This window comes from Pleuronectes platessa, chromosome 5 (genome assembly GCF_947347685.1).
Source record: "Pleuronectes platessa chromosome 5, fPlePla1.1, whole genome shotgun sequence".
NCBI classification, from domain to species: domain Eukaryota; kingdom Metazoa; phylum Chordata; class Actinopteri; order Pleuronectiformes; family Pleuronectidae; genus Pleuronectes; species Pleuronectes platessa.
The window spans coordinates 8,940,957-8,967,077 of record NC_070630.1 but is presented as its reverse complement, the minus strand read 5'-3'; the positions used below and the strand labels follow the sequence as shown (position 1 = coordinate 8,967,077).

General features: G+C 42.3%; 1 protein-coding gene across 1 annotated transcript in view; it reads right to left on the bottom strand.

The window, feature by feature from the left end:
- Window positions 1-25,812, bottom strand: part of LOC128440560 (roundabout homolog 2) — a 48,363-nt gene extending 22,551 nt beyond the window's left edge. The window contains exons 1-7 of the mRNA XM_053423309.1: window positions 25,683-25,812; window positions 16,262-16,309; window positions 13,530-13,859; window positions 3,830-3,987; window positions 1,967-2,087; window positions 1,748-1,886; window positions 357-484 (exon numbers count right to left, since the gene is read on the bottom strand). Coding sequence (XP_053279284.1) covers window positions 357-484; window positions 1,748-1,886; window positions 1,967-2,087; window positions 3,830-3,987; window positions 13,530-13,859; window positions 16,262-16,309; window positions 25,683-25,812 — 1,054 coding nt within the window. The remainder of the gene's footprint in view (window positions 1-356; window positions 485-1,747; window positions 1,887-1,966; window positions 2,088-3,829; window positions 3,988-13,529; window positions 13,860-16,261; window positions 16,310-25,682) is intronic.
- Between the last annotated feature and the right edge of the window lie 309 nt (window positions 25,813-26,121).

Here is a 26,121-nt window from a genome sequence, read left to right as displayed (position 1 = left end):
ACTACACGTGTAGTAAAACGAGAAAAGGGCAGAGAGAGAGAGAGAGAGAGAGAGAGAGAGAGAGAGAGAGAGAGAGAGAGAGAGAGAGAGAGAGAGAGAGAGAGAGAAAGTCATGTCTTATTAATGCAGCGACTGCTCTCTGGCAGTGAGTTAAAGCACACATCTACCAAACATCTGTCAAATGGCATAATCCATACGGGTTAGTATAAGCTCCTGGCAGCATCGCACAAAGTCACAAAGACGCACTCATATAAAAACACAGAGCGGCGGACAGGAAACAACAACGGCCTTTTGAACGACAGTGTGGCCAGATGTGCTTGCACGCTTGTTTTCAGTATGCATGATTTGTTTCTCACCGTGGACCTGCAGCATGGCCGAGGCCTCCGTCTTGCCCACGCTGTTCTCAGACGTGCAGGTGTAGGTGCCCTCGTCCTGCTCCTTCACGCGGAACAAACGGAGGCTGTTGCCGTTGCGGATTTCAAACCTGGGGAATGAGAAACAGGGAGATAATGAAAGATCTAACAGAAAAGCATAGCAGGGAAATAAATGGCCACACTGATCTACACAAAGTCGAGAAAATCTGCCAGTGGCTCAAGATAATATCATTTCTCTCCATGTCAATCAGCCTGCTGCGAGGATTATTTTCTTTTTCAATCAGGTGACATTATCTTGAAACGAGTAGAACACTGTGTCCTCGCTGTCTGATATTGCCACTGTTACTCAAAACTGTTGAAATTAGAAATAAGGACGATTACTTTATCCTCTTGGCAGATTTCTACCTGGATTTAGGAAAGACTACTGTTGAAAAAATATATTTTTGAAGTACCCAGTACAACTACAGTGTATAGTATATGGTACAAAGTATTTTTTTATGCAATAATGAAATTGGTCTCATACACTACTGAAGAAAATAAGACAAAGAAAATAAAAAATAACAAGACAAGTTCATTGCAATTCTGAAAATAGCAAAAATGTCAGAACTGAACGTTAGCTGCTAACAACATGGTGTTTGCTGACATATAAGTACAATAGCAATCTCGACACTTGGTCAACTTTATAAAAAAAGTTTTCTTAAAACTCAATTTAAGACTTTTCAGCACCATCTTTGATGACTCATATTATCTAACATAATCCCTTTGTGATGCTATTAACAGCAAAAGTATGGAAAGTATTGAGAAAAACCCAAATGCCAAGAATAGTTTTCTAAATATCTTGAGTCACAGAAGATTATTTGTTGTGAGTAATGCTCAGTTGTGCAAAACATTAAATAATTATTAAGTCATTAAAAGTTCATATATGAATTTTATGTGAACTTCTACTTTCAAATAAACCACAGTCCATAGCTTCAAATGTAAATAACATTAATTATATAAACTCTTGGCTGTAATGTATGAGTGATCTGTTAAGTTGTATAATGTTGGAGAACAAAAATGTAATTATCTAATAGGCTGAGCTAAATATATATTATATTGCGTTGAGTTGGAAAATAGGATGAAAGTGGTCACAGGAGGATTGTGCCAACTAATGAATCCTCTTTGGTCTCTTCCATTTATGAATCCATATTAGCAGAGCATGAATTAATGAACAGTTACTCCACATATGTTTTCTGGGTCACGTGCTGGAATTATCCAACTCACGACCTGTCTCTGGTAAAACTGTATTTTTCTAATGCAGCCTCATGATATGCTGTACGTGCATCAACCAGTCCTACAGTCTGTTTGTCTGTGCTCCAGTCCGACGCTCTCACCTCCCGCGGGGCAGCTCTCCTTCCTCTCTGCGCCATCGCACGGTGGGAGGGGGGTCTCCGTGCACCTCGCACAGGAAGTCCACCGTCTCGTCCTCCATCACCACCTGGTTCACCGGCCTTCGCACCAACACGGGCCGCTCTGCAGCAGGAGAGAAAGTTGGTCCAGGCTGATGCTCCTCTAAAGAAACATCCACTGCACAACCTTCATCAGGAACTCACCGTACACCACCAGCTCCGCGGGATCGCTGTCCCTCTCTCCCACCATGTTCGTGCCCACACAGACGTACATGCCGGCATCGCTCTTCCTGGTGTGAGAGATCATCAGTTTCCCACCACGCATCTGAAAAACAGCAAAGTTAAGACTTCAGATGAAGACGCCAGATACGACTCCATTTTATCATCCCGTTCCCTTTCAGGGGGAAACAAATCCACATTTGGATCCTCTACCATTGTTATAAATCATTAATCCTTCATCTTCAAAGCACCGTATGAGTCATTGTGGTGTACTTTTGTAAAGTGCTGGAACACAACTACTATACATATATTTATAGCAGTATCAGTGTACTTGCGATTGGGTTCAGTATTGGAATCTTCTACTTATTCTCCATAATAAAACCAGATAATGAACGGTGTAAGATGTTTCCTACGTTTTCAGAAGATGTCTGTGAAAAACCATTAGACTCCTGATTTTTACAAATGAGAGGAGAGAACAAAAGCGACACAGAGATATTTTCCACTCCATAGAAAAACAGATCCACATTTAATTAATGGCTGTTGAAAGATAGTAAGACATGTTGTTAATCTGAATCCCTGCCTTTTTTCCAGCGCTGCAGAAGAGAAGCTGAGGGTTTTATAAAGAAGTCCTGGAGTGATATTCGTAAAAATCAATTAATTTTAAAACAAGTGTTTAGCCATGTAGACCCGAAATAATGAAGAACAGAACAATAAAGTATGGACCCAAAATTAGAGGACGACCTCTCACACTCCTGATTCCCCAATTAAAAGATAAGAAAAGGAGAAAAACAACCCTTGCTTTATTCCGTCTCTCAAAGCTTTTCCGTCACGTCTAAAGAGCTCATTGAGAGAGATATGAAATCTTTTTTTTTTTTTTAAATGGAAGCAAAATACAAAAACAGCCGGGCACCAGAGAAACCGGCAACTTAAATGAGCCTATTTCCAGCTGAGGATTCATGCTATAGAGTATTTACAGCAGCAGGACAGTAGCCTAGATATGTGGGATCAGCTTGAAAATAAACCACTGTGGTCGTGTTCGTGTTAAAAAAAGGAACATGTCACCCACTTTAACAGTGCAGCTCTCTAATGTATATTTAATGGAGGTCTGCGGCACAGAAAAATAAGCTAAGTCAGGCTTTGGCTACACACAGACAATATCTACTCGTGATTTCAGTTCACTGTAGGCTTTCATCTTTTCATCGTATTTATTAAGAATGACAAATATAACCAGATCTTCTGCTTTAATTTGACATAAATTCTACTTTATTGTAATAAAATATATTTGTTTTAATCCCCAAATGATCCTAGCACTGACTAAACGCTATAAGGCTCAAAAAGTAGTATTCAGATTTACCCAGAACTAGCCTGTACACATATTCTGTGAGTTATCATGAGGTTAACATTAATCAAACAACATGAGTTGGTAAATCTGAGCCAAACTTGAGGATACAGCATCATCACGTCGGCCAAGGACGTTATGTTTTGACCCCTGCCCGTTTGTCTGGAGGGTTTCTAACAGATAACCATCAGACGTGGTGGAGGGCTGCAGTGTGGATCAGAGAAGAACCTCTAACATTTTGGTAGGGATCCAGATCAGTGGGCGGATGGAGGAATCATTTTTTACTTGATTCAACATTGTGACAGGCATTTAAGTTGATTTCATTGGTGCAGTTCCAAAAACCATCTGTCTGTGGAGTGAATTTAAATGTGGTTTCATAGAGGGGCTGTTGGGCCTTGGCGGGGATTTGCATTCTACTGAGTGCCCTTCCAGTTTAATAGCTTTGTGTTTGCTCAGTATTTTAAAATGGAAACCGGCGAGTCCTTGATCAGTGTTTTGTTTTAACTCACAGCGATGCGGTCATCCTTGGCGCTGACTCGGGCGTTGTTGCGTTTCCAGGACACGGTGGGTTCGGGGTGGCCACGCGGAGGCACACACTCCAGCACGGCAGGCTCGCCAGCAGCCACCACCACATCACTCGGCGCCTGCCGGAAATCATCTCTCAGGACTAGGATGAAAACACAAAGAAATCTAATTAGCTTCAGAAGCCCCGTCTGTCTGGGAATCAGGATGGACGAGCAGCAGCCCAGACATGCACCCTGCTATAATCAAAAGAAACACAGATTTGTCTTGGAAGACATTCAGATGTGATTTTCTTGAGTGAAGCATCTTCCTGCTGAAAGGTGAAAACAGGCATATTGAGGGAAAGTCAACTGTTGTGTTTGCATGTGCATGAGCGCTCAACTCCCTGGCAACGTCCTTGTTAGACTGTGCTCTTGATTTAATGTTTTCCCGGGCCTGTGTCCTACTCTGCTGTCTCTCCTGTCAGAGCAGATGAATAATACACATCACTCGGTCCAACATGGAGTGAACAAATAACGGCGCATTCATAATTTAGCTCATATGGGAGGGAGAAAAAAATGGCCCCCGTGTTAATGAAAGGATTATTCCTCTGTTTCCAAACGCTGGCTTGAAAGAGAATGAAATCAACACTGAACGAGCAGAGCCTATCCTCACATCAACTCCGGGGTTTGCTCTCCCATCAGCCCCCGTGGATGACGGCAGGATGAGGAGTTTGACACGGCGACCCTTGATATCTTTTAATCTTTTTTTTGCTGTGATTGACAAAGTCTCAGAGTGAACTGTGAACCGGAGGCTTCTCGTGCACAATGGAGAGTCGTCGTCGTCGGGTGCTGACAGCCTCGCACACAGACCGCTTCACTATGTCATGTTGGACCACATCCTGTAGCTACAGCCTGCAGGCTCTTTAGTTCTCAACCAAAGTGAACATAATCAATGCAATCTACTTTTACACTTTCATGAATATTTGATCAATCTTTAACAGATACGAAGATGAGAGATGACATGACACTACAATCCATGGTAAACATCGATCCCTCTCAATCATCAATTAAACAATCACTAAAACACAAATCCGTGGCAGGTCTGTCACGTTCAAAGTTTGGAGGGTAGTTTCTATTATTAGTGACTTGTTTCCAAAACCAAAAGATACTCAAACTGTGCATTTATCAAAAAAACTATCTAAAAGGTGCAGACATTAGCATGCACAGCTAACTAGCACAAGCTACTATCAGACATGCACTGAAATCCAAACATTTTCCTGAAATTTACTCTGGTAATATAACTAAATAGACTCACTCAACACTGAATGATCGGAGAATGGAAGAACCGTAGCACATGACATGATTTTCGCACTTGTGGTAAACGTAGACGCTGCTCCTACACCTGAGGATTGTGGGTAGTGTAGCACCTCTCCTTGACATTGCAGGTTAAACATTTAGTTCTTAAGCACAGTAGATATCAGACAGACTTGTGGCTTCTACTGGAGAACATAATATTGTTTCACTGCCTCGTAGTTCGTGGTAAATCTAGCTTTGATGGTTACAACATTACGGTTGATAATCAAAATCTCTATCCAGAAAATTAATAGGATTTTTCCTCCATATGCACTTAGCTCTAATTAATCTGAGTACATGACTGTCACATTAATTATCCACCAGTTCGTCTGACAGGACTGTGTCAACATGGCAGCCCTGGTCTTCAGTCCAACATCAATATTCACTGCCACTGGGCTTGAATGAAATGTCTTTTGAAGTGACATTATCGCAGCTATTCAAAGACGGGGGAGTCATTCCTCTCCCTCATTTGACTGCCATAATTGTCTTGGGTAAAACGGGCAATGAATATTCCAAAACTTAGCGAGGTGGCAGACAGTTCTCCCTCAGGTCTGAATTGGACATTAGTCAACCCGTACATTCTCCCTTTTCTGTAACTCGCTCCGTGGTATGACTTCATCAATCACACGCTGCCTGTCGTCTTAACTCCTAACTTTATTGAAATTAAGTGAAAGTCGCTTTTTACCATGTGGGAGAGAATTGTTTTTTCCTATCATTTAACGCTTTGACATTTACGCTGAGGAGACGTGAGGAGTCTCTGCAGAATAAAGACTCGTTCAGAGCTTCTAACCTCTTTGACATCATTCAATTTCTCATTACCCCACAGTGAAACTTCGGTGATTATTCACTTTCAAACACTGGAATATATCCCGGAGCAGGTGATGCAGTCAGATCGCAGGGGCTGAGCAGAGGTTTGGATGAAGCTCTGACATCTCTCGCAGAAAACTAAAACACCCTGAGTATCCTCACAAAATGCGTGTTTGCAGGAGCTGTAGCAAGGCACTCACACGGCTCCCAAAGGTCTGTCCACCAAATACCCCCGACCCTGTTCACTTAGCTGATGTTTCAAATGTTTTGCCGAGCTGAAGGGCTAATTGAAAGCACGGCATTATTTTTAGACCTCCGTATGTTAGGCCTGGTTGGACGGCCACACAGAGACCTTTGTTTTACTGCCATGAAGTTAAGAGGTTACGGCCACAGAGCTAATCCCCGACACCGCTGATACAAACACACATAGACACACACACGCACACGCACACACACCTTTAGCTCTTCATACCCGGAGTCCCCCGGCACGGACGTGGAAAGTGGGACATTTGAGGGTTGAAACACATCACTACCCTCAAACGCCAGCTCCAAATCTCCTTTGAAGCTGATTTCGAGTTAATGTGATCCAGCCTTGCTCCGACTTTAAAGTGTGTGAAGACGATCGTGCCACAGAATCAGGGAAAACCAGCAACATTCCCCCCCCCACCACCTGCTCCCGAAGGGCTAGTGTCCACAAGGTCCTCGGACATTACATGAATAGATCTTAATAATCTCCTAAACCGGGCCCTGTGCGCTCGCTTCCATCCACACTGGGCTCAGGCGGCGAGCAACAGACAAGTCCTCAGACTCCCCAGGGCACTTCTTCATGTGAGCTTAAATAATGGCAAAGCAGGGCTAAATGATTTCAGCGGTTTCATCATTACTTCTCTGGGCACTATTCTGAGAGCGCACATTCATTTTAACTTTAATATATCAGGGATACACAGATTAGGAGATTTAATCTCTTTGAGAATATTCATCACTTGGGTTTTAAGTGACATTTATCTCTATGATACAGAGTTTAGTAGAGAGAAGCTGCAGAGAGGCCATCTGTTAATGTTTTTGTAAAAAATGAACAGAGGTAGGATAGAGATTAATCACCAGAATATGGTATGTGCCGCATTCACGCTTTGTATTGCACGTGCAGGGCTGATTCCTGTATATTGCTGACGGTGGGTTTATTGTTAATTATAAATTTTCGCCTATGGAGCTTATATTTTCTTCTGCTTTTGTTTGGTTGTCTGTTAGTTAGCAGGATTGCACATAACCAACTAAAGGGGTTGTTATGAGACTTGGTGGAAGGATGCGTATGAGTCAGAGAAGAACCCACTACATTTTGGTGGGGGTCTGGATAAGGGAACGGATCCAGGAAAGGGTGTTTTTGTTATTTGTTTGATTTCTCAGTGAATAATTTATGGACCTTGATGAACATACTTCATACTGAAATTTGGTGCAGATCCAAAAATCCGGATCCAGGGAATTCATATACAATCCAGTAGCCCATTGGCTATAAATGATGGATTGTCTTGTGTGGGAATGAGCCAGTAATTTCTGTTGTATCAGGAGCGGAAATCCAAGCAAATAATGCTTTTATTGTTCGACTGGTTTCTTTTAATACACAAGTTATATGTTTCTCCACACAAAACACAAACAGGGTTACTTTTTGTTTAGGTCCAGACAACATTTGGGCTCATCAACAGTTATCTGCATATGAATGAAGGTAGATCAAAAGGGAGATACTCGAGGGGTTTTAGTCAATGAGCCTGCTCAAACTTGATTGGTCGAACTGGAAATCCCCCAAATCTCCCCAAACCCTGGCCTACAGATTCTGTCTTTTCACATTTAGAATCTGTTTATAAAGATGAATTTAAATCAAGTTTCCTCTGCGGATGTATAAACTCTAGTGACCGCAAATCATAGCCTGCAGGAAAATGAACTAAGCAGCTTGCTGACCATTCACAAATCCAGACCGTTGACTGACACCTGGTGGGTGAGTGACAGACGGGACGTGAAAAGAAAAGTTTTAGTTTTAAACATGTGTTGACAGTGATTGTGGGGGAGACAGAGCAGAGGTGAAAGGACGGCGTCAGTGCATGTTTTTTTTTGAGAGCCTGAGACGACCCTGTGCCTGGCTCCTATTGTTCTTTTATTTCAGAGAGCACTAAACCCGTTAGAGGTGGTCTAATCCCATTGCCATGATACTGCCCTGTCATGGCTAATGGAGGCTTTGCCTGCAGAGAAGCCAGCGTTAATCCATTGTCTGATTATGTTGATGGAGGATGAGAAGGGACAACGGGGAAAACGGTCTGTTTCAGAAGCTCTCGCCCATGAATCCCTCCATTTTACACAAATGTAACGATGTTTCAATTTCACAGAGACATTGCACGACGCATTCTGCTTCATCAGTACGTCTGACGGGGCTCCTATAAACCGCAGCTCTGCTGAACTGCAGAGGGAAATTCGAGCTGACAACTTTAATGCATCCAGCAGCAGATATTCTAAGCTACACGTATAAACTGTACTTATCAGGGATGATACGTATATATCTGCAGATTCTCTCTCGTATAGAGCAATCGCAGCCAAAGAAACAAGCTGCAGCCGGAACTTTGATTCCTTCATAATCCCTCATCAGGAGTAAGAGGAACATCTGGCTCTAAAGCCTTTTAAGCAAGTTTTATTTTTTACTTGTCCTACTTTATTCTAATCCTGCCACCATGTGACTGTCTCCTCAGCGAGACGGGCAGACATTCACGATTTTGAAATAGACACTACTGCAGTCCCCCCCCCCAATTTCTGTTTCCTTTTCAAGCCTAAAAAAAGGAGCGAGGAATGAATTTGATTATATTTCCGCTGTCTCATTATTCTGGTTTTTCAATAGACAGGCAGGTCAGTTGATCACCGGCAGCTTAAAGTAAAAAAAAAAAAGAGGAGCGAAAAGACAGAATAATAACTGTTGCTGGCAACCGAGCTCATGAATATCGTGACTGCAGAGGGAAGCAACAGCAGATACAGAAAGAAAAAGCTTTTGAGCATTCAAAAATGTTTGGTCAGACATTACCCAAATATTTTTCTGTTACAGTTAATAAACTGTTTTAAAAATATTGTTTTAATCTCCCGGAATGACAGGTAGGCTGGGTCCTCATTTTGAGTGCAATCTTAGAAACATCAGGTTCAGGTTGGGTTTGAACAGAGCGTCGGGTTCAAGTCTGGTTCAGAAAATGTTCTCCCCCCCTCCCCCCCGGCTCAGTCAGGTAGAAACAGGAAATTATGACCCAAGCAACAGTGTGAACTCAAATGTCTGAGTTGGTTGCTCCAGACACGTTCCCGGACCTCTCCTGCCAGCCAACCCCCACCCCATCCCCACAAGGTAAACGTGCAGAATATTGTGAACCCGTGTGAGATCACAGCAGGAGAGTGATGACGTTGATGATGTTTCCAACACGAGACAGATGCAAAACTGAAAAAAACAACACAAAAATAATACAAACGTCTCAGGAGGACAAAGAGGTGTCAAACACACTGGCGACGAAGACGTCAACTCGGAGAAGACAACAAGATTTAAGATCTTTGGGAGATGACACCCAACGCTGGTGACAATGTGCTGGAAAATAAAACACTGTTCTTTCCGCAGCAGAACTTAATAGCACGTCCCTGCATTTCTACCCAGACGTCGCCCCCCCACCCCTCCCCCAGACGGCTTTATATTAGCCTGTGAATTGCTAAGGCAGAACATACACCTCCTTTCCTCGCACGTTAACCCATCGCTGAAAAACAAAACAATATCCTCTACTTGTGAAAAACAGGCAGCAACCGTTCATGTGAGTGTCTGACATTCACTCAGCCCGTCTCAGCTCTGATATCACTCTCGACTGTGCAGAGCCGCCGGAGCCGTGTGATGCATGGAGCCAACATAGGTTAGATGTGTATCTCTGTTTTCTCGGCAGACGCAATTCCAGCTCGGGCGTGGATAGAGTGAGCGGCGCCAGCCTGTTAGCTCACTGCAGAGAGAAGCCTTAGTCATGCAGCACAAAACAATACATTATGCATCATCCACTGACAATTAATGTGTAATTAATGTGCTTAAAACCAGGTTAGAGTCGGCACCATACACAGAGCTGCATTAACAATCCAACAGATCCATTGGTATTAATTACTCCTCAGTGGGAGATAGAAAAGCTCTTCCTCCTCCCACCTGTTGTCCCTCACACCCACGCACACACACACACATGCACACAGACCACCAGCTTAAAACTGGCCCCCTCATTAACACGGCAGACCCCCCCCCCCCCCCCCCCCCCCACCTCCCTGCCAGAGCTAATTGGGTCACAATTTACCCCACAGTCAGCACACCCTCACACAGAGTGGGAGGGGGAGTCTGAGACCACCTCCACACTGTTTCAGCATATGCCCTCGCCAGCCAGAGGCAGTGAGATTAGAACAAAACAGCCACTTACTAATACTGTTAGTCACTCTGCGCCTGCAGGTGAATCATCCCTTTACAGAAAAAAAAAAAACACACTAAAATTCATTATCAACAATGCAAAAGAGGCGATGTGACTTCACATGCGTTACATCTTCAGCCCGGTTCGGTGTATTTGCATGAGCCGCAGCTTCGTATGGTTCCGACTATGCGCTATATCTGAGGAGACCATCCCTATTTTTGAACACGGGCTGCAGATGAGGTCAGCCAGCCGTGAGCACTTACACTCACTGTCAGCGAGGAAGCCTCAGTGTGGTGGCAGATAAGACCCAGCTCAAATTGTTGTTTTGTGTTGTGTTGTTTTTTAACGAGGACGGTTCGACCTTGGTAATCTGTTATGCTCCTTCCCCCAATCAACCCACTGACTAATCCATTTCCTCGTGTCAAAGAGAGCCGCAGTTCAGCCCAGGGCCGAAACACACTGGCACAATTAGGAGAGGAGGAAGACAATGGCACGTGTCCCAGACCGAGGAGCGAAAAATAATAGACACGGCTCCTTCCTATTGGGAGCTTTTTACTTCAGTGCACGCGCCAAGATTTGAGGACGCTCGCGCTCCCCTGCTGTATTCCTCTGCCACATGTCTGTACAAAGAAAACACAGCTTGGCTAAGCGGTGACTCTCAGTTGATTTGATGATTACCTGGCTGCCATAGAGGAGGTCTCAGCCTGTATGGTTACTAGTAACTGATGATGTTAATTAAACAAGGTAAAAAAAAACAAAATGCACCTTCGCCAAAGTTATTTTTCTGTTTGTCTGTTAGCAGGATTATGCCAAAACTAGTTCAACAATTTTCTTGAAACTTGGTGGATCTGGACGAAGACTGTAAATAAAGATGGACGATGGGCTCCGCTCCCACTATCCAAACATTAAGCTGATATCCTGGAGGAGGACAGTGCCATCTTGTGCGTTTGGAGCCAGAGTCTTGGCAGGAGCAGCCAGGGGACGGAGCCAATCACAGACTCTCAGCTGTCAATCATGACATTTCACTCTATTTTATAACATCAAAAATAATTAGCAATAAGAACGACCTACACTGACAGGAACCTGTACTTTAACTTTTGATTTTGGTGCGTGTCCCATCTGCTAACATGGAGGAGGCAGACTGATCCTGCAGAAGGCCATCGAGATGCTTTGGCTTCACGTTTGGGGAGCTGTCATGTCGTCCATCTTCACATTCAGATGATGGTCGGGAGAAAGTGGCAGGAATTTTCTTGCACTTTATTTCACATTGTGAGATAAATGGTAATAATTCATGGATCCTAAAACAAATCAGGGGTATCTAGGGAAGTTGTATCTTTGACTGTGTCTTGAGTTGGGCCTTGGCAGAGGTTTGGGTTTTACTAAGTGACCCTTGAGTTTTCTGCATCACCATTCAAGGCAAAATCTCACAAAAGTGAAGAATTGCTGTTGTTATTTATCACAAAATTAATATTAATTACATTATTTAGAGAGTTTTGGACAAAATAATATATTTGTGAGCAACAACTTGGAGAAATTTTATTTTTTCACCATGCTCTGACAATTTATAAGGAACGAAATGAATTAATTGAAAGCTGCAGGCCTAATGTAATTTACTAAGACTGTGTAACGGAATTGTAGCATGGTCTATGAATCACTATATCATGTATAGTTAATCAAGACATGAACGAAATAGAATTTGGCTTTGAGATATTCCTGTGTTTTCAGCATTACTGATGAAGACATGAGGGTTTGAAAATCACATTTCAAACAATGAAGTTAAAGACAGGGATGAGGCCGAGAAGCACAACCCTCCTCCATCTTTTAAAAACACTTGAGTTAAAAAGAAATCATCTCAAGCACTTGTCATTTTGAGTCTGACCTAAAGCAAGCAGTGAAATCTTTGCAGCACAATAGATCCTCTGTAACACAAGGACAAGTAGTTGATTTTCCTCACTAATTGAAGTGTTATGAAAAGCTGTCAGAGGAACGCACTCTTTTACCTTCACACCTCGTCGAAGTATGTTTTTCTGAAATCACTGTATAAGAAGTGGTGAAGGAAATTAGAGATGCAACAAACATTATCTCTGCTGCTCCTGATTCCTTTTCGTCAGTTCAGGCCATTATATCATAACCAGTATAAACTGATCTAATACCAGTCTATTTCATTACAAGTCAATTTCCCAAATTAAAAATCTATGTATTAAAGCTAGGGTTGGTAATCCTGGGAAAGCGAGTAACAGCTGATCACTCAAAAAGAAATGCGGCCATTACATCCCACCCCCTTTAATCTGCCCTCCCCTCAAAGCCACGCCCCCAAAACACATGAACGCACACTGACTGACAACAGCTAGCATTTCATTCGTCGTGTGTATATTACAGTCCTGCAAGGGCCAGTGACAGAGACGACTTTATAAATGAATGGCAATCGGGAAGTGAAGAAGATTTCAACAATAGAGCTAAAAATCTAATTATCTTTTATAAAAACCGACAGCCTGACATGTTATGGTGCTAACCACAGATATATATATATATATATATATATCTGTGAGATGACGTGAAAAACCCAATATTGAAGTTAAATATTTGGGGATCATTATACCCATATGTGAAATTAGGTAGAGAGATTAAACAAAGGTAAAACAGCAACGCCACAGTAGTGTCCTATTTCAAATGACTCCTTCAGAAAGAATATGTTATTATCACTTTGTTTTTAATGGGTACAAATGTTGTTTATGGTCACAGCGTTGACTCTTTTAAAGCCTCAATTAAAGAGCTAATAACAAGAAAACAACTCTGGAGAAATATATATTTCCTGCCACAATAACCTAAAATTAGGATCAGATCCACAGGCCAGCGATTGTTACTGAATTTATCTCTAGCCCCGTCTCTTTTGGGGTTGCCTCCTGCAGCTCGGTTGTTTCATGTCATCATTTTCAAGCACAGCCAACTGTCCAGTGGACCTCCATTAAGCTGCCAGGCGACTGCAGCGAGATCTGTGACAAACTGTGAGGCATCTTCATACACACACACACACACACACAACATGTAGTGCAAAGGAACACACCCCAACTTTAAGGACAATAACAAATTAAACAGAGCCTTACCAGCAACTTCCAGAGAAGCATTGCGACTGATGGCATCTCCCAGGGGGTTGCGGGCCACACAGGTGTAGATGCCTTCGTCTGGTTTGCTCCGTCGCCCGTGTACGATGCGCAGGAAGAAGAGGGAGCCACTGGGCAGGAGCATGCGGTGGGAGCGCGGGTCGTCCTTGTCAGTCTCCACACGCTCGCCATCTTTGTACCACTCGATGCTGGGAGTGGGTCGGCCCTCTGCCTTGCAGTTGAGGGTGGCGGGCTCCCCCTTGGAGACAATCAAATCCGAGGGGTCCTCCACTATGCGAGGCCCGCTGTCCTCCAGCCGTGCCCGGGACCCTGTAACGTGGAGATGAGGACAGATGTCACTTACAAGGCTGAGCACCCACCATTATAGAAAACACAGAAATAGAAAGCAATGACAGCGTTTGAAGGAGATGATAATCGTTCGTTGGAGATGCCGGACAAAGATTTTCTTTTGGATAATATCGGTGAATCGTTACAATATCAATACATTACCCTGTATTTTTTGAAGCACTTTGTGACTTTGTTTAAATATTGCTATATAAATACAGTTATATTATCATAATCATGGGTAATAACTCCTTGATGGTTACTATGATTTCAGGGAGGAAGTATTCCTATAACAACCTTTAATATCCATTCTTCAGCAGGGGTTTCTGTTGCTTTCTAGTAAAGTGTGCATACAGTAGCTTCAAATAGACGCTGCATGTGCCAAGGATGAATTCACACATGTGATATGATAATGGCCAATCTCTGTGTCAATCTGAACCGTTGCAGAGGCTTAGATGATGAAGTCGGAGGAAAAGTGGGAATAACACAGACAGACCTGTGCGTATGAAAGGGAGAGAAACCCAGGATGTGAGAATAAGGCAGCAAGATATAGATAACTCCCATATCCCTCTCTCTGGGGATCCATTTTCTCTTGGCTGTGAGGGAAAGGCCCACTGCTTCAAGAACGAAGGTAAGCTTTTAGAGCAAGACCAAATGTCTCTTAACAATGTGTTACAGTTGGAAAAAAATGAATAATTCAAAATCCTGCTGCTTTTAGTTTGGTTCTGAGGAACAGATGGTCTTTCCCTCACTGTTAACAAAAAAGAAAGAAAGACGGGGAAATGAAATGGTCACTGTGCGAATGATTACTATGCGGCTCTGTCTAAGGCATTATTTTCAGCACATAATCTCGACTGCTTTATGAGCGGAGAGGAGCGGCCGGGACTAACCCGATGACACACATGTCGCTGCACACGCTTGTTGTTACATTATACTTAAATCTGAGGCATCAGGATAAACCCTCACTTTTACGCCGTAAGCAGATTTATGTCTTTTCATGAACTGATTTGATCCCCGCGGGCCCGGAGTTGCCATCACGACTCGAGGTAAACATCGATGCGAGCGCTCTCAGCTAACACCCCGGGGTCACGAACCAGGACCGCTCACTAAACGCTAATGCAGGATCTGGATGAATACTAATCGGGCCGTAATCGGGCACTAAAATGTGCCGTAGCATTTCCAGTTGATGCAAAACCACACTTTGTTTACAGGAAGAAGAGCAAGTACAGGGTGAAACATTTCATGCTGTGTGCCCATAAGCTGATCCTCTAAGATATTAAAAAGTGCCATCCTGCGGATTATATCTCATCAGAGCTGTATGGCATCTGTGAAGATTACAATATTGACACATCTGAATCGTTTGAATTTTGAAGAAGTATCTCTGCAGACGTCCATGTCCTGATGGTGAACTCTGGTTTTTTAAGCACGCAAAGGATCCGCTGGCAGTTTAAAGTCCCAAGCCATGTAATACAGTTACATCACACTCTGAGCTCCCTTCCACTTCAGTCGTAACTGGAGTTTTATCCCCAAAACAAATACTGAGAGACGGAGTCGAGCTCTGGAAAGCAGAACTGCAGTGGTTCAGTGATGGGAGAATTGTGGGACATATATGTAAAAAACTAAATGGTCAAAATCGATGCAGCAGAGGCCAAAATATCCTGACTTTTACGTGATAACACCCAAGGAAAGATGAAGGATTAATGAATTTTGGATCTTCTTTAGTGGATGTCAGATGTGATGTTTGTTTGTTAGTTGTTGTTTTTTTGAGGCAGCTCTCTAATCGAAAGAACCACATTGAACATCCGAAAATCCAAGACTTTCCTCGTGGAAACAGCCAATTATTATTTATTTTTTTCAAATTCTGTTTATTGGAATTTTACATGGATAATTCACAGAGTCCATATTTGAAATACATCCTTCATAACACCCGTCCCATGTGCCCTCCCCTCATCCTCATCCAGCATCCCCTTGATAGACACACCACCAAATATTTAAATAAACGTCTGTATACAATATTGAGTATAGCCCAGTCGTGATGTACATAGTTTCATAAGGAGTGTACAATACATTTTTATTTATTTATTGTTTTTGATTTGTGTGTTATTTACTCAATATTGTCTGCAAACAGACAATTATGACCAATCTAGTGATTTGTGATTTATTTCACTCTTGCTCTGTTTTTGGTCTCCACCATCTTCTAAGAAAAATATCAGGATGAAATCATTGGAAATTGATTGAAAGCTGAAGTGGAAACGTAATTCTGCTGAAATGATTTACTTTGGTCAATTTATAAAGATATATTCTTTTTTGCAGCCATGATAAAGTGCACAAACTAAAAATAAGGAAGTTTGTTTATATATTTAATTTAAGTTGATAAATTAGATAAATTCAGGTCATGGTCTCTCTTGAAAAAAAGATCCTAATCTCAATAAACTGTCCTGAATAAAGAAAGTTGACTAACAATATAACCTTTTATAGATCTGTGGTAGAATTTCTTTCTTCAAGAATTATTGTAAAATCACTGATATATTAAAATAGCTGCATTTACACTACCTGTATTGTTGAAATCAGTAACTTGTCTCTTATAGTTATAGATTATTCTGATCGGCTCCTTTTTATTGTCTCCAAACTCCTTTTGATACCAACAAATCAGTGGTGACCTCTCAGCCAGTGAAACCATCAAAATTTAAAACCATTAACAGCCCAATTAATGATTAACAAGATGTCATTTTAATGTACGTATTATATAAATTCGCAGAGTGTCTGTTTTGTAACATTTTCTTTCCAGTGTTTATGCAATCGAGCTGTCCTTGTCCAGCTGTCCTTGTGTGTGTCACGGTGTATTGTGTTGTCAAGGTTGCTTCGAGTTGGTTTGAATAGCTTAACCGTCACCATAAAACAAACAACACTTGTGGATTGATTTGACCCCTTGGGAAATACTAAGAGTGATAATATCTAATGATTCCAATGCAGACACAGCATAGGATTAAAAGTGTAACAGAAGCATTTTCCTCTTTTTTTTTTATCCCTGGGGATTATTAATGAGATTGATTGGGCGCTCATTACAGCCGCAGCTATCGTGCAGCAGAATCAATGTGGAGTCGTGCTGATGCATTGCAGGGAGAATATTCATGTGAGGAAAAAAGGAGGAATAGCAAACAGCTTCAGGTGGTCGAAGTGACAAGAGACAATCTGCTCCTGTGACAAGTGTGCAATCAATAAAAAAAAAAAGAAGGTCTACACCACCTTGAGCACGACAGCGACTCGTCTTTGTGAGAAGGAATATTTTCAAGGTAACGTTTGCTTCATGACAGGAAGATTGTGGTGCAGTGACTGAAAGCACCTTTTGGCAAAAAACAAAACTCTTAGCGCTATTGACGTGGAAAAGTAAACATCACAGGCCTCAGTGAATGTATTTTTTTTTTTTTTTGTCGGATCATAAACGCAACCTATTAGAGTCCACAGTGGCTCCTCAGAGATATCAGGGTGCATGTGGAAAAATGTTGAGTGTGAAAAGTATTAATTTGGGGCATTCTGGTGTGAAATGAGTTTCACATTTACGAGGCATGAACAAGTAGAGGAGGACTCCTCGTGTAGAAGAGTTTACATAAACATAAATCCTTTTCAGACATGAATTCCGGAAGTTAGGTCTTTGGACTTTTTACATTTACATATGAAGAACCCAGCAGAATACTGTCAGAGTCAGACATGTTCACGACAACAGGAAAATATTCATTGTAACGTGCAGGCGAGGGTTTGGCGTCTGGTTAGAGCTGAAGCAGGGGATGACATAAAACTCCACTGCTGAAAGCATCAACTTCAGTGATTGCCCTTATCGCTACAAGCTCTCAATTCTCTTCGTCTTTCAGAGTTGCCATTTTCGTCAACTCTTTTTCCTCCGTGAGCTATTGTTTTCTGTCTTGTGTTAAAAACCTCATCGACATACCCACTCTCTCACTGTGAAATCTCTGGACATTTCTATGCTCACATGGGCTCACATGGACATTTTCTAGACATTTTACTCGGGGGGGGCTGCTAAGGAAAGTTTTTGACTACTTACAGAGAAACCGACTCTGACATTTTCATTTTCCCACACAGCTCCTCTGGAAAATTCAAGCAAAAAAAAGCAGATATCGAAAGAGATGCTTCACAAACTACTGCCTCAGATAATTCACGGCTTCCATAGATGTTAAAACAGCAAGAAACGGTTCAGTTCCACACATGTATTAATTGAACAGAGTTATATTGACTTTTACAGCACAATACAAATCCCTGTTGAACCCCCGTCGTGAAGACATTTCAGAGCAGACTAATCATTGAAACCATTATAAACCGGTCTGAACTTGTACCAGCAACACAGACCTTCAGCACAACTCAACATTCTGGAGGGGACTTTGTCCATGAGTGTGCTCGATCCATGCAAGGTTATCGCTCTGTGGTTTACTCTCAAGGCTCTCCTGAGTGTGAGGGTGAGAGGCAGCTGTATTTTTCAGAAAAGTACAGTAAATTTAATTTAAAAGCTCGACTCATTTGATACTCGTTGACCCTTCGAATAGTATTTTATTCTCGTTAACATTAAACGATTTCTCTTTTTCATGCAGTCTCTTCTAATTTTGATGGATCCTTCCGTTACACTGCCTCAATAAACTGCCTCATAATTCTTTGTGCAAATGGTATTGTCATTTGTCTTGGGTTTTGATGATCTTGAATTATTTTACTTATTTGAACTTTTCTAGACTTTTGGGTTTTTCTAGCTTTTTTTCACAATAGAACAAGCTCAGTAATATGCTATGTAAAAGAAAAAAATCTTCTTCACTTTAAATCTGCAATAATTAATCTTTAAATATTTAGGGGGGGGGGGGGCGCACAAAATAGTTGTAAAAACAACCCTGACATAATATCCCATTTAAAGTTGATTATATGCACATCCACCAGTTAAGGAGCAAGTATGACCATCATGAATGTGTCCACCTGATGAATAGAAGTCCAGAATTCCTTTTCTTTTAGCTCTGTGTTTGGTCTCCACCGTCTTCTGAGGGAAACACTGAATATGACTCTCCTATGTTCACCAACTACCCTCTAACTGTGTGTCTACTGTGGGGTGCTGAGCACGTAGTGTACTGCCAGAGATGCTACAGCTGTGTCCCAGTTCAGGGGATGGATCCTTCGGAGGCTGCATTTGAAGACCGACTGTGGCAAGCAGAGGCTGTCCCATTTTGAAGGTTCCTGCCGTTCCTGAGCATTGGATCCTTGAAACACAGCTCAGGACAGCAGCGAGTGAACCAGGACTGTAAAGTTGTGGTCACGACAGCTGAAGTGCTTATTGACATGTTGCCACATTGTTTTCATTCAGTTTGGTGCATCGCTGTTATAAAATATTGATTAGAGCAGTAATTTGTATGCAAACGTAGAAGTGTAGCCTGTCTCTTTTTGACTGGATGTCTATAAGAACTTCATCCCAAAACGCCATCAATAAAGTCAGTGATGAGTGCGTAGGACTCTAACTTTCCTTTCCAGGGGGTATTAATAGCATTAGAGCAGCGGGCTCATTATGATTTGATTGTGTGCATGGTTGATTTGGGGGGATAATTGTCATGGTTGCTTCTGATCTGTGAGAATTTTTCAATTTGTTCACAAAGCAATGAAAAAAATTAAAAAAGAACATCCAGAGAAGCGCAAGCGACCAAAGTCAAAATAAAGCTCATTAGTGCAGCACACGGCGCTGATAGACAAGTTATCGCATCGGTCCTAATTGCAAACCCTGACACACACCCACATGTTTGCTCGTGGCATCTCCAGCATTTCTGCCTCATCGAGCACACAGAGTGGGCAGTGCAGGAGTTGAGGGGATGATCAGGATCACGTCTGGAAAAACCCTGTTGATTCAGGCTATATTTGGCACTTCCTGGCTCGTAGCTGTTGCCTTACATAACAGTGGTCGCGTTCATTAATTAGTATTTACAAATATTAACCCCGCGTTCTCCCCGGGGGCAGAAGTGTACCGCTGTCACGCTAATGTGCAAAAACAACAATGCCACAGAGGGACGTCTTGTTTTGCTTCAGATCTCTGTGCCTCTCAGACTTGTGCACTGGACCTGTCGGAGCTCACAGCTTGATGTGAAACCCAACTACTAACTACCTGACGGGCAGAAAACTCAGAGACCAACTTTCACATTCTCTCAAGCTACAAGTGAGTCAGCAGCAGAAGGTTGACAGCTCGTCTGCAGAGATTAACTTGCGTCTTTTTCAATTTCAATTCATTTACATACTTAAAAAGGCCAAAAACATTTGAGGAGTCCCTCTGACATTCCCAAGAAATCTCTGCGGGAGGACGATAACGTGCCACAGCAAACTGAATTTCAAGACACGTCAGGTTAGATTTTTCTTCTGGCAGCGGTCTGGGCGTTTAGTGCCTTTGTTTGGAAACTGTCCTCCTCAGCCGTTATCTAATCTCCAGAATGATGTCATCAGCGGCTGTGCCAGAAGTGGGACATCGTCAACATCCGGCGACATGACTCAAGCCCATGGCACATTAAGACGACTAACCAGGTCCATGCAGTGGCTTCATCATCCCCGGTCATTTCATCATGAGAGGCTTTAGTCAGCCCTCAGCCGTATTTGTCACTAAATAATGAGCAGGAGGACAGAATGGACACGAATCACCAGCTAAAGGTTGTTTAGCATCAATTAGTTCCACGGCTGAGTCTGAATGCAGCTCAAGATAACTGAAATTTCGAGGAGACATTGAATATTAGCCTCTACACTGATGGCATATTAATTAAAAATCTGTGTGTGTGTGTGTGTGTGTGTGTGTGCTTGTGAGAGTGAAGGTGACTGTTGTCGTTTTCCTCTATACAATCACACAGAGGTTTCAGAAACAGAGCCTTAAACTCCCACCACACATCTTAGCACCAACAGAGAGGAGCTTACTGGTGAGACACAACAACAGGAAAATACATATCTCACTATAACACTAAAAATAATTCCTATTTATCTGAATATTTGTATGAATAAACAACGGAATAAAATCTACAAGTGGGGCATATGTCTTATCACGACGCCCACAGAGGTCATGGAGCCTAATTGAATCCTCTTCTCTCAAGCATTTTTATGAAAATGCAAATCATCCAGTGGGAAATGTGCAGTAAACTCGACGTGGGAATAAGTGGAACTGCTCACTCCAGCTAAAGAGAAGTAGGCAGAAGGTGTGGGTGTTTTAAAGTGTCTTTAACGTGGAGCGGAGGCACTAGTGTATAATATTGAAGCACAAGTGGTGAGAGGTGTCACGGCCGCCACAAAAATCAGGATTTATTGTGAAATTATAGTTTATCATTGAAGATGTAAAATAGAGCTCGACCAATAACTGCTGGACCCAAGTGTCAGCTGCTATTAGTTTACCGCAGATATACTGGAGTCAGTGTGTGAGTTAATAGACTGACGGGAAATTGCAGTTCAGAAGAGTCAAACGTGAGATAGCTTTACTTTTTAACTGCAAAAGATTCTGCTGAGTGCATCTGGTCATGAAGTTTTAAAGCTGCTATAATCATTTTGTTTATATTAACAGTGAATTACTATTTCCACTACTATGTGAAAGAAGAGAATCCCATCCACGGAACCGCTAATCTGTAACAGGCGTTTTAAACTTCTTTCAGCTCATTGTTTTGGTTTTCCAGCCGGCAGATTCAATGTGTTTAGTTGACTCTTATTGTCCCCTAAAAACCAACCGTATGCAACTTTCCCAGCACAAATTAGGAGCCAGACAAAGCAGTGACGGGTCTGTGAACACAGCAAAGCATTTAGCAGCTTAAGAGACAAATATTTAACTACACTTATGTTTTCATTGCTGTCTGTCAGCAAAATTACTCACAAACGACTGATCCGCTTTCCATGAAATTTTGTGCTGGGGTGGGGCATGACTCAAGGAATAACCCTTTTTGGAATGAATCCAGATATACAAGCAGATCCAGGATTATTATTTTATTTAATGCAATTAGATGGTACTTTAGCCTTGGTGGAGGAATACGTTCTACAGGTGCCCTATAGTGTTGATATTGTATTTGGCTAGATACGTGGTTAGGCTAGTAAACAAAAATGTTGCCTAAATGTTTGCGATACTTTCTTGTCGGACATTTTAAAGTCTATTTTTAAAGAAATATATTGTGACTTATGTTTACATGTTTACTTGCCAACAGTACTTGTCTTACTACTGCCTCTGGTGGCGTGTTGATGCCAGCAACTTTCAACCGGTGGTAAATTATAAATAGAACCACTAGAGGGACGAAAATTACACTGCAACATAATCCTACACATTTATACCACAAACAAAAACATTGACCCTTCAGGGAACCGTTAACGGATCAAATGACAAATATTGTGTATTTTCTTGTATGTGTTTGTGTAAATAAATTCACATCAGCTATTAAATTGTTTTCAAATCTGCATATTGGTACAATTCTTAATTTACTTACTGTAATTGTTATCTTTGATAGTGCACAGCATATTTCTTGGTTCGATTTAATTTCATATCCACTGATTTTAGTTCAACTCATTTTTCCAGACTGAAACACACCATATATCATGATGCATGCATCAAAAGAATAATATATATTGTCTGTTTTTCGTGTTAAAGTTGCATCAATTAATCGGAGACATAAAAAATGCACATCTGCACTCTCGTGAATTGTTTTTTTCTGAGCCCTGCTTTTATGTGGGCTTTGGATTAAGGCTTGGAAATTTAAACTGTTATTAGAGCAATGGTTAAAATATATAATCCCTTTCTCAAAGGTAATCAAAAAATGAGCCTTTGAAAGCATTTTTCAATAACACACACGTGAACCCCCATGAACACTTTTGCAGGAGCCTGTGGCTTTCAGGACTATAAGCCTGTCACTGAGAATATGTGAGCTGAAAGTGAGAGTCAAATATTTTCACTCTTTGCTCGAGTGGATTCTCCTTTGACCTCTCCTGCTGCCTAATGGCCTCCATGTGAGACCACCTCTGAGCTGAGGGAGAGGAGGTCCCTGAGGAAAGGTGCATCTTCTTGGCATTCACCGGTGGTATTTTAATATTACAGATTTATGCGTGTGTGGCATTTGCTTTTACACACACATAAATATATATATTTGATGTGTTCAGTTGCCACAGCTGTCAGGAAAATGTGTTTGAAATTCAGCTAAACACACCGTTCACGTCCCCCTGGAGTGATGGAACACACGATAAGACGAGTCAAATAGGGTGCACAGTGAGACAGTCACGCCATATGGGCAGTGTGTGTGTGTGTGTGTGTGTGTGCGTGTGCGAGAGTGTGTGAGATTGTGTGTGTGTGTGTGTGTGTGTGTGTGTGTAGTTTGTATGTGTGTGTATACTTGTTTTTGTTACCTATTTAGGACCAGTGTAAACACACATTGTGAGGACCAAGGACCTTATGGGGACAAAAGCCTGGTCTTGCTGATGCAAAACATAATTTCTGAGGTCCTGGTTAAGATTAGAGGTACAATTTGAATTGTGGTTAAATTAAGGGTAGTGTTAGTCATGAATTTGCCATGGTTATGGTTAGGTTATGGTCCTTAATGAATGGAGGTCAATGCGATGTCCCAACAAGGTATCTCCCCAAACCTGCTTGAGTTTGTGTGTATGTGTGTGTATGTCTATGTGTGTGTGTATGTGGGGTCCAGGTATTACTCATGGACCTAAATCTGTGTATACAGTCACATTATGGGGACTTGTTGTCCTTATGGGGACAAAAAGCAAGTCCTCAAAATGTGTGTTAGATTTTAAGTTGAAGACACGTTTTAGGGTCAGCTTCAGCTGGGAGTTATGGTTAGGTTAGGGTTAGGCCTGTAGTAAATATGGTTAAGGTTAGAGTAAGTCTGGAAACCAATGTAATGTCCTCCATGAAGCCATGGAGACTCGACTGTGTGCGCGCGCGTGTGTGTGTGTGTGTGTGTGTGTGAGAGAGAGAGAGAGAGAGAGAGAGAGAGAGAGAGAGAGAGAGAGAGAGATTGAAATTTAGATTTAAAAGACATTTCTGCTTGAGTATTTCTCTTCCTTACCTGAAGCGATGTGGATGAATGACACAGTCACAAGTAGTAAATGTCCAAAGTTCATCTCCCCTGTGTCCTGGTGTCAGCTCCTCTGAGAGTCTGCAGTGTCCGCTCAGTGTCAGATGATGTAGTGAAACCTCCAGTCTCTCAACACAGCTGAGATGTGACTGGAAGACACGGGAACCGAACCTGGAGAATAAAATCGCCCCGAGGAAACTTTGATGTCACTCCCGGAAAAAGACGTGCCAGCAGCGGGATGAGAGGCAGCACCGCCCCGGAGGAAGCTTCAGCAAAACTCGGCAGCATCACTTCTCCGTCCGCGCATGGTCCATCACACACTCACACACAGTTCTTCGTTTCAGATGCTGGTTAAAAAAAAGAAGGTTAAACTGTATTCATCCGCTTCTTAAATAAAACGAGCCCTCTCCTCCGGACGGTCTCAGGATGAAGCGTCGGTTCGAACGAGGCTCCGCCGAGCTGCTCACTCCTCTTCCCCGCGATCCGCAGCAAAATGCTCGGCCGCCTCCAGGAGTCAGTGTTTTAAAGAGACACGCACGACATCTGCGCCCTGAGCGTCCTCGGTGTCCGAGAGCAGCCAGAGAACCTAGAGCAGCACATATTACAGGCTGATCTTTGACTCCGCTGCAGGGTCAATGTTAGACAGGTTTATTATAGAGGTTTTATGGAGGTCTTCATTCCACTTAATTTCTGTCTTTATGATCATTTTATATCTTCATGTCTATATGCATTTCATATATAAATAAAGTATTTTCGTCAAGTTCATGCCTTTGAGTTGATGGGAATATTTCATTTCAAGGTTTAGGGTTGAGTTTTAAAGAACATTATTAAAGTAAAGATACAATGTTATGCAGATGGAAGCTTCTTGAAGAAAAACCATGCATTTCACATAAACTGAAGAGTTATCTAGATTATAGGAATCACGTGTGAAATCTTGTTTCAGGTTATTTATATACTTATTATTTTTACTTTCATTAGTTTCCCTTCTGATCTATTGAGACCAAACTTCAATGATTCCACTATCATTTATTGTATTGTTGCTAATTTGTTGAATCGGTGCTGTATTTTTTAAATGATGCTTTGGATCAATCATTGAAGTCAGATGTTGAAACTCGACCTGTTTGGGATTTCAGGTTAGTTTTACAACTTGGATTGTCAGCAAAGTACTAAAAGTGTCAGTGAAGGAAACTTCATAATCACACAAACATGAAATATCTTGTGTTCCTTTCAAACGTGTATATAAAGTGGTTTTACCAACTTGTGATTGGTTTTACAAACAAACCACTTCGATAATTTTTGTAATAACTCACACCTTTTGAATTCTCAGAGCACTTCTGAGCCTTTTCATGCAGCTGCTTCTTCGAGGATCTCTACCCATTGACTTCTCAGCCGCTGCCTCGGTTCTTCTTTCTGTTCAGCTTTTTAGATTTCAGCACAACACATGTCTCAAGTATTTCATAATGACTTCTCTGAGATGAAATGTGACGCCCTCTGGGACCAACGTGTGATTTTCTGCAGCACAAATGAACTTGACGCTCTAATTCTGACGATTACAGTTGTTTATTAATAACCTCACTGCACAGCAACACTAACACGTGAACACGATCATTGCTCTCTCAGTTTCATCGTCATTGTTAGCCATCCCCTCTGCCGCTGCTGCCGATGAGGGTGGAGGCCGTTTGACCGAGCATGTTAGCGGTCACCCGGCGTCCTCGCCACTAAAGATCGTTGCCGTCCTGCTGTCTATCACCCGCTGTCTGATTCTGTGCTGATTTATTTAGCAGCTGTTGTTCCCACTCCCACTCGTCCACAATCCGAGGCCCCTCTGGAGCCACTGGTGCCCAGCCGGGTCTCTCTCTCGGGGAGTAGTGGACACACATGGCTCCCTGGGGGGTACGAGCTCGGTTTCACTTGCTCATTCCTTCCCCCTCCTCCAACACAGAGCAGACCGGTTCCTGGGCGCTGTTGCTTCTACACCCTCCACCTCATTGTCTCCATGTCAGGCTGTGAGTGTCCGACGTGATGGAGGGTAACTTTTGGACGGTCGGGCGCCTGCTCTCCTTTGTCCTTCTTGAATGGGACTGGAAATTGGGCAACAGAAGAGGAGTCCAGATGTCTGTAGCAAAGGCGTGACACAAAGAGGGTCCACAATGGCTCCAATCTCAGCTCCAGTGGAAGTGTGGACATTG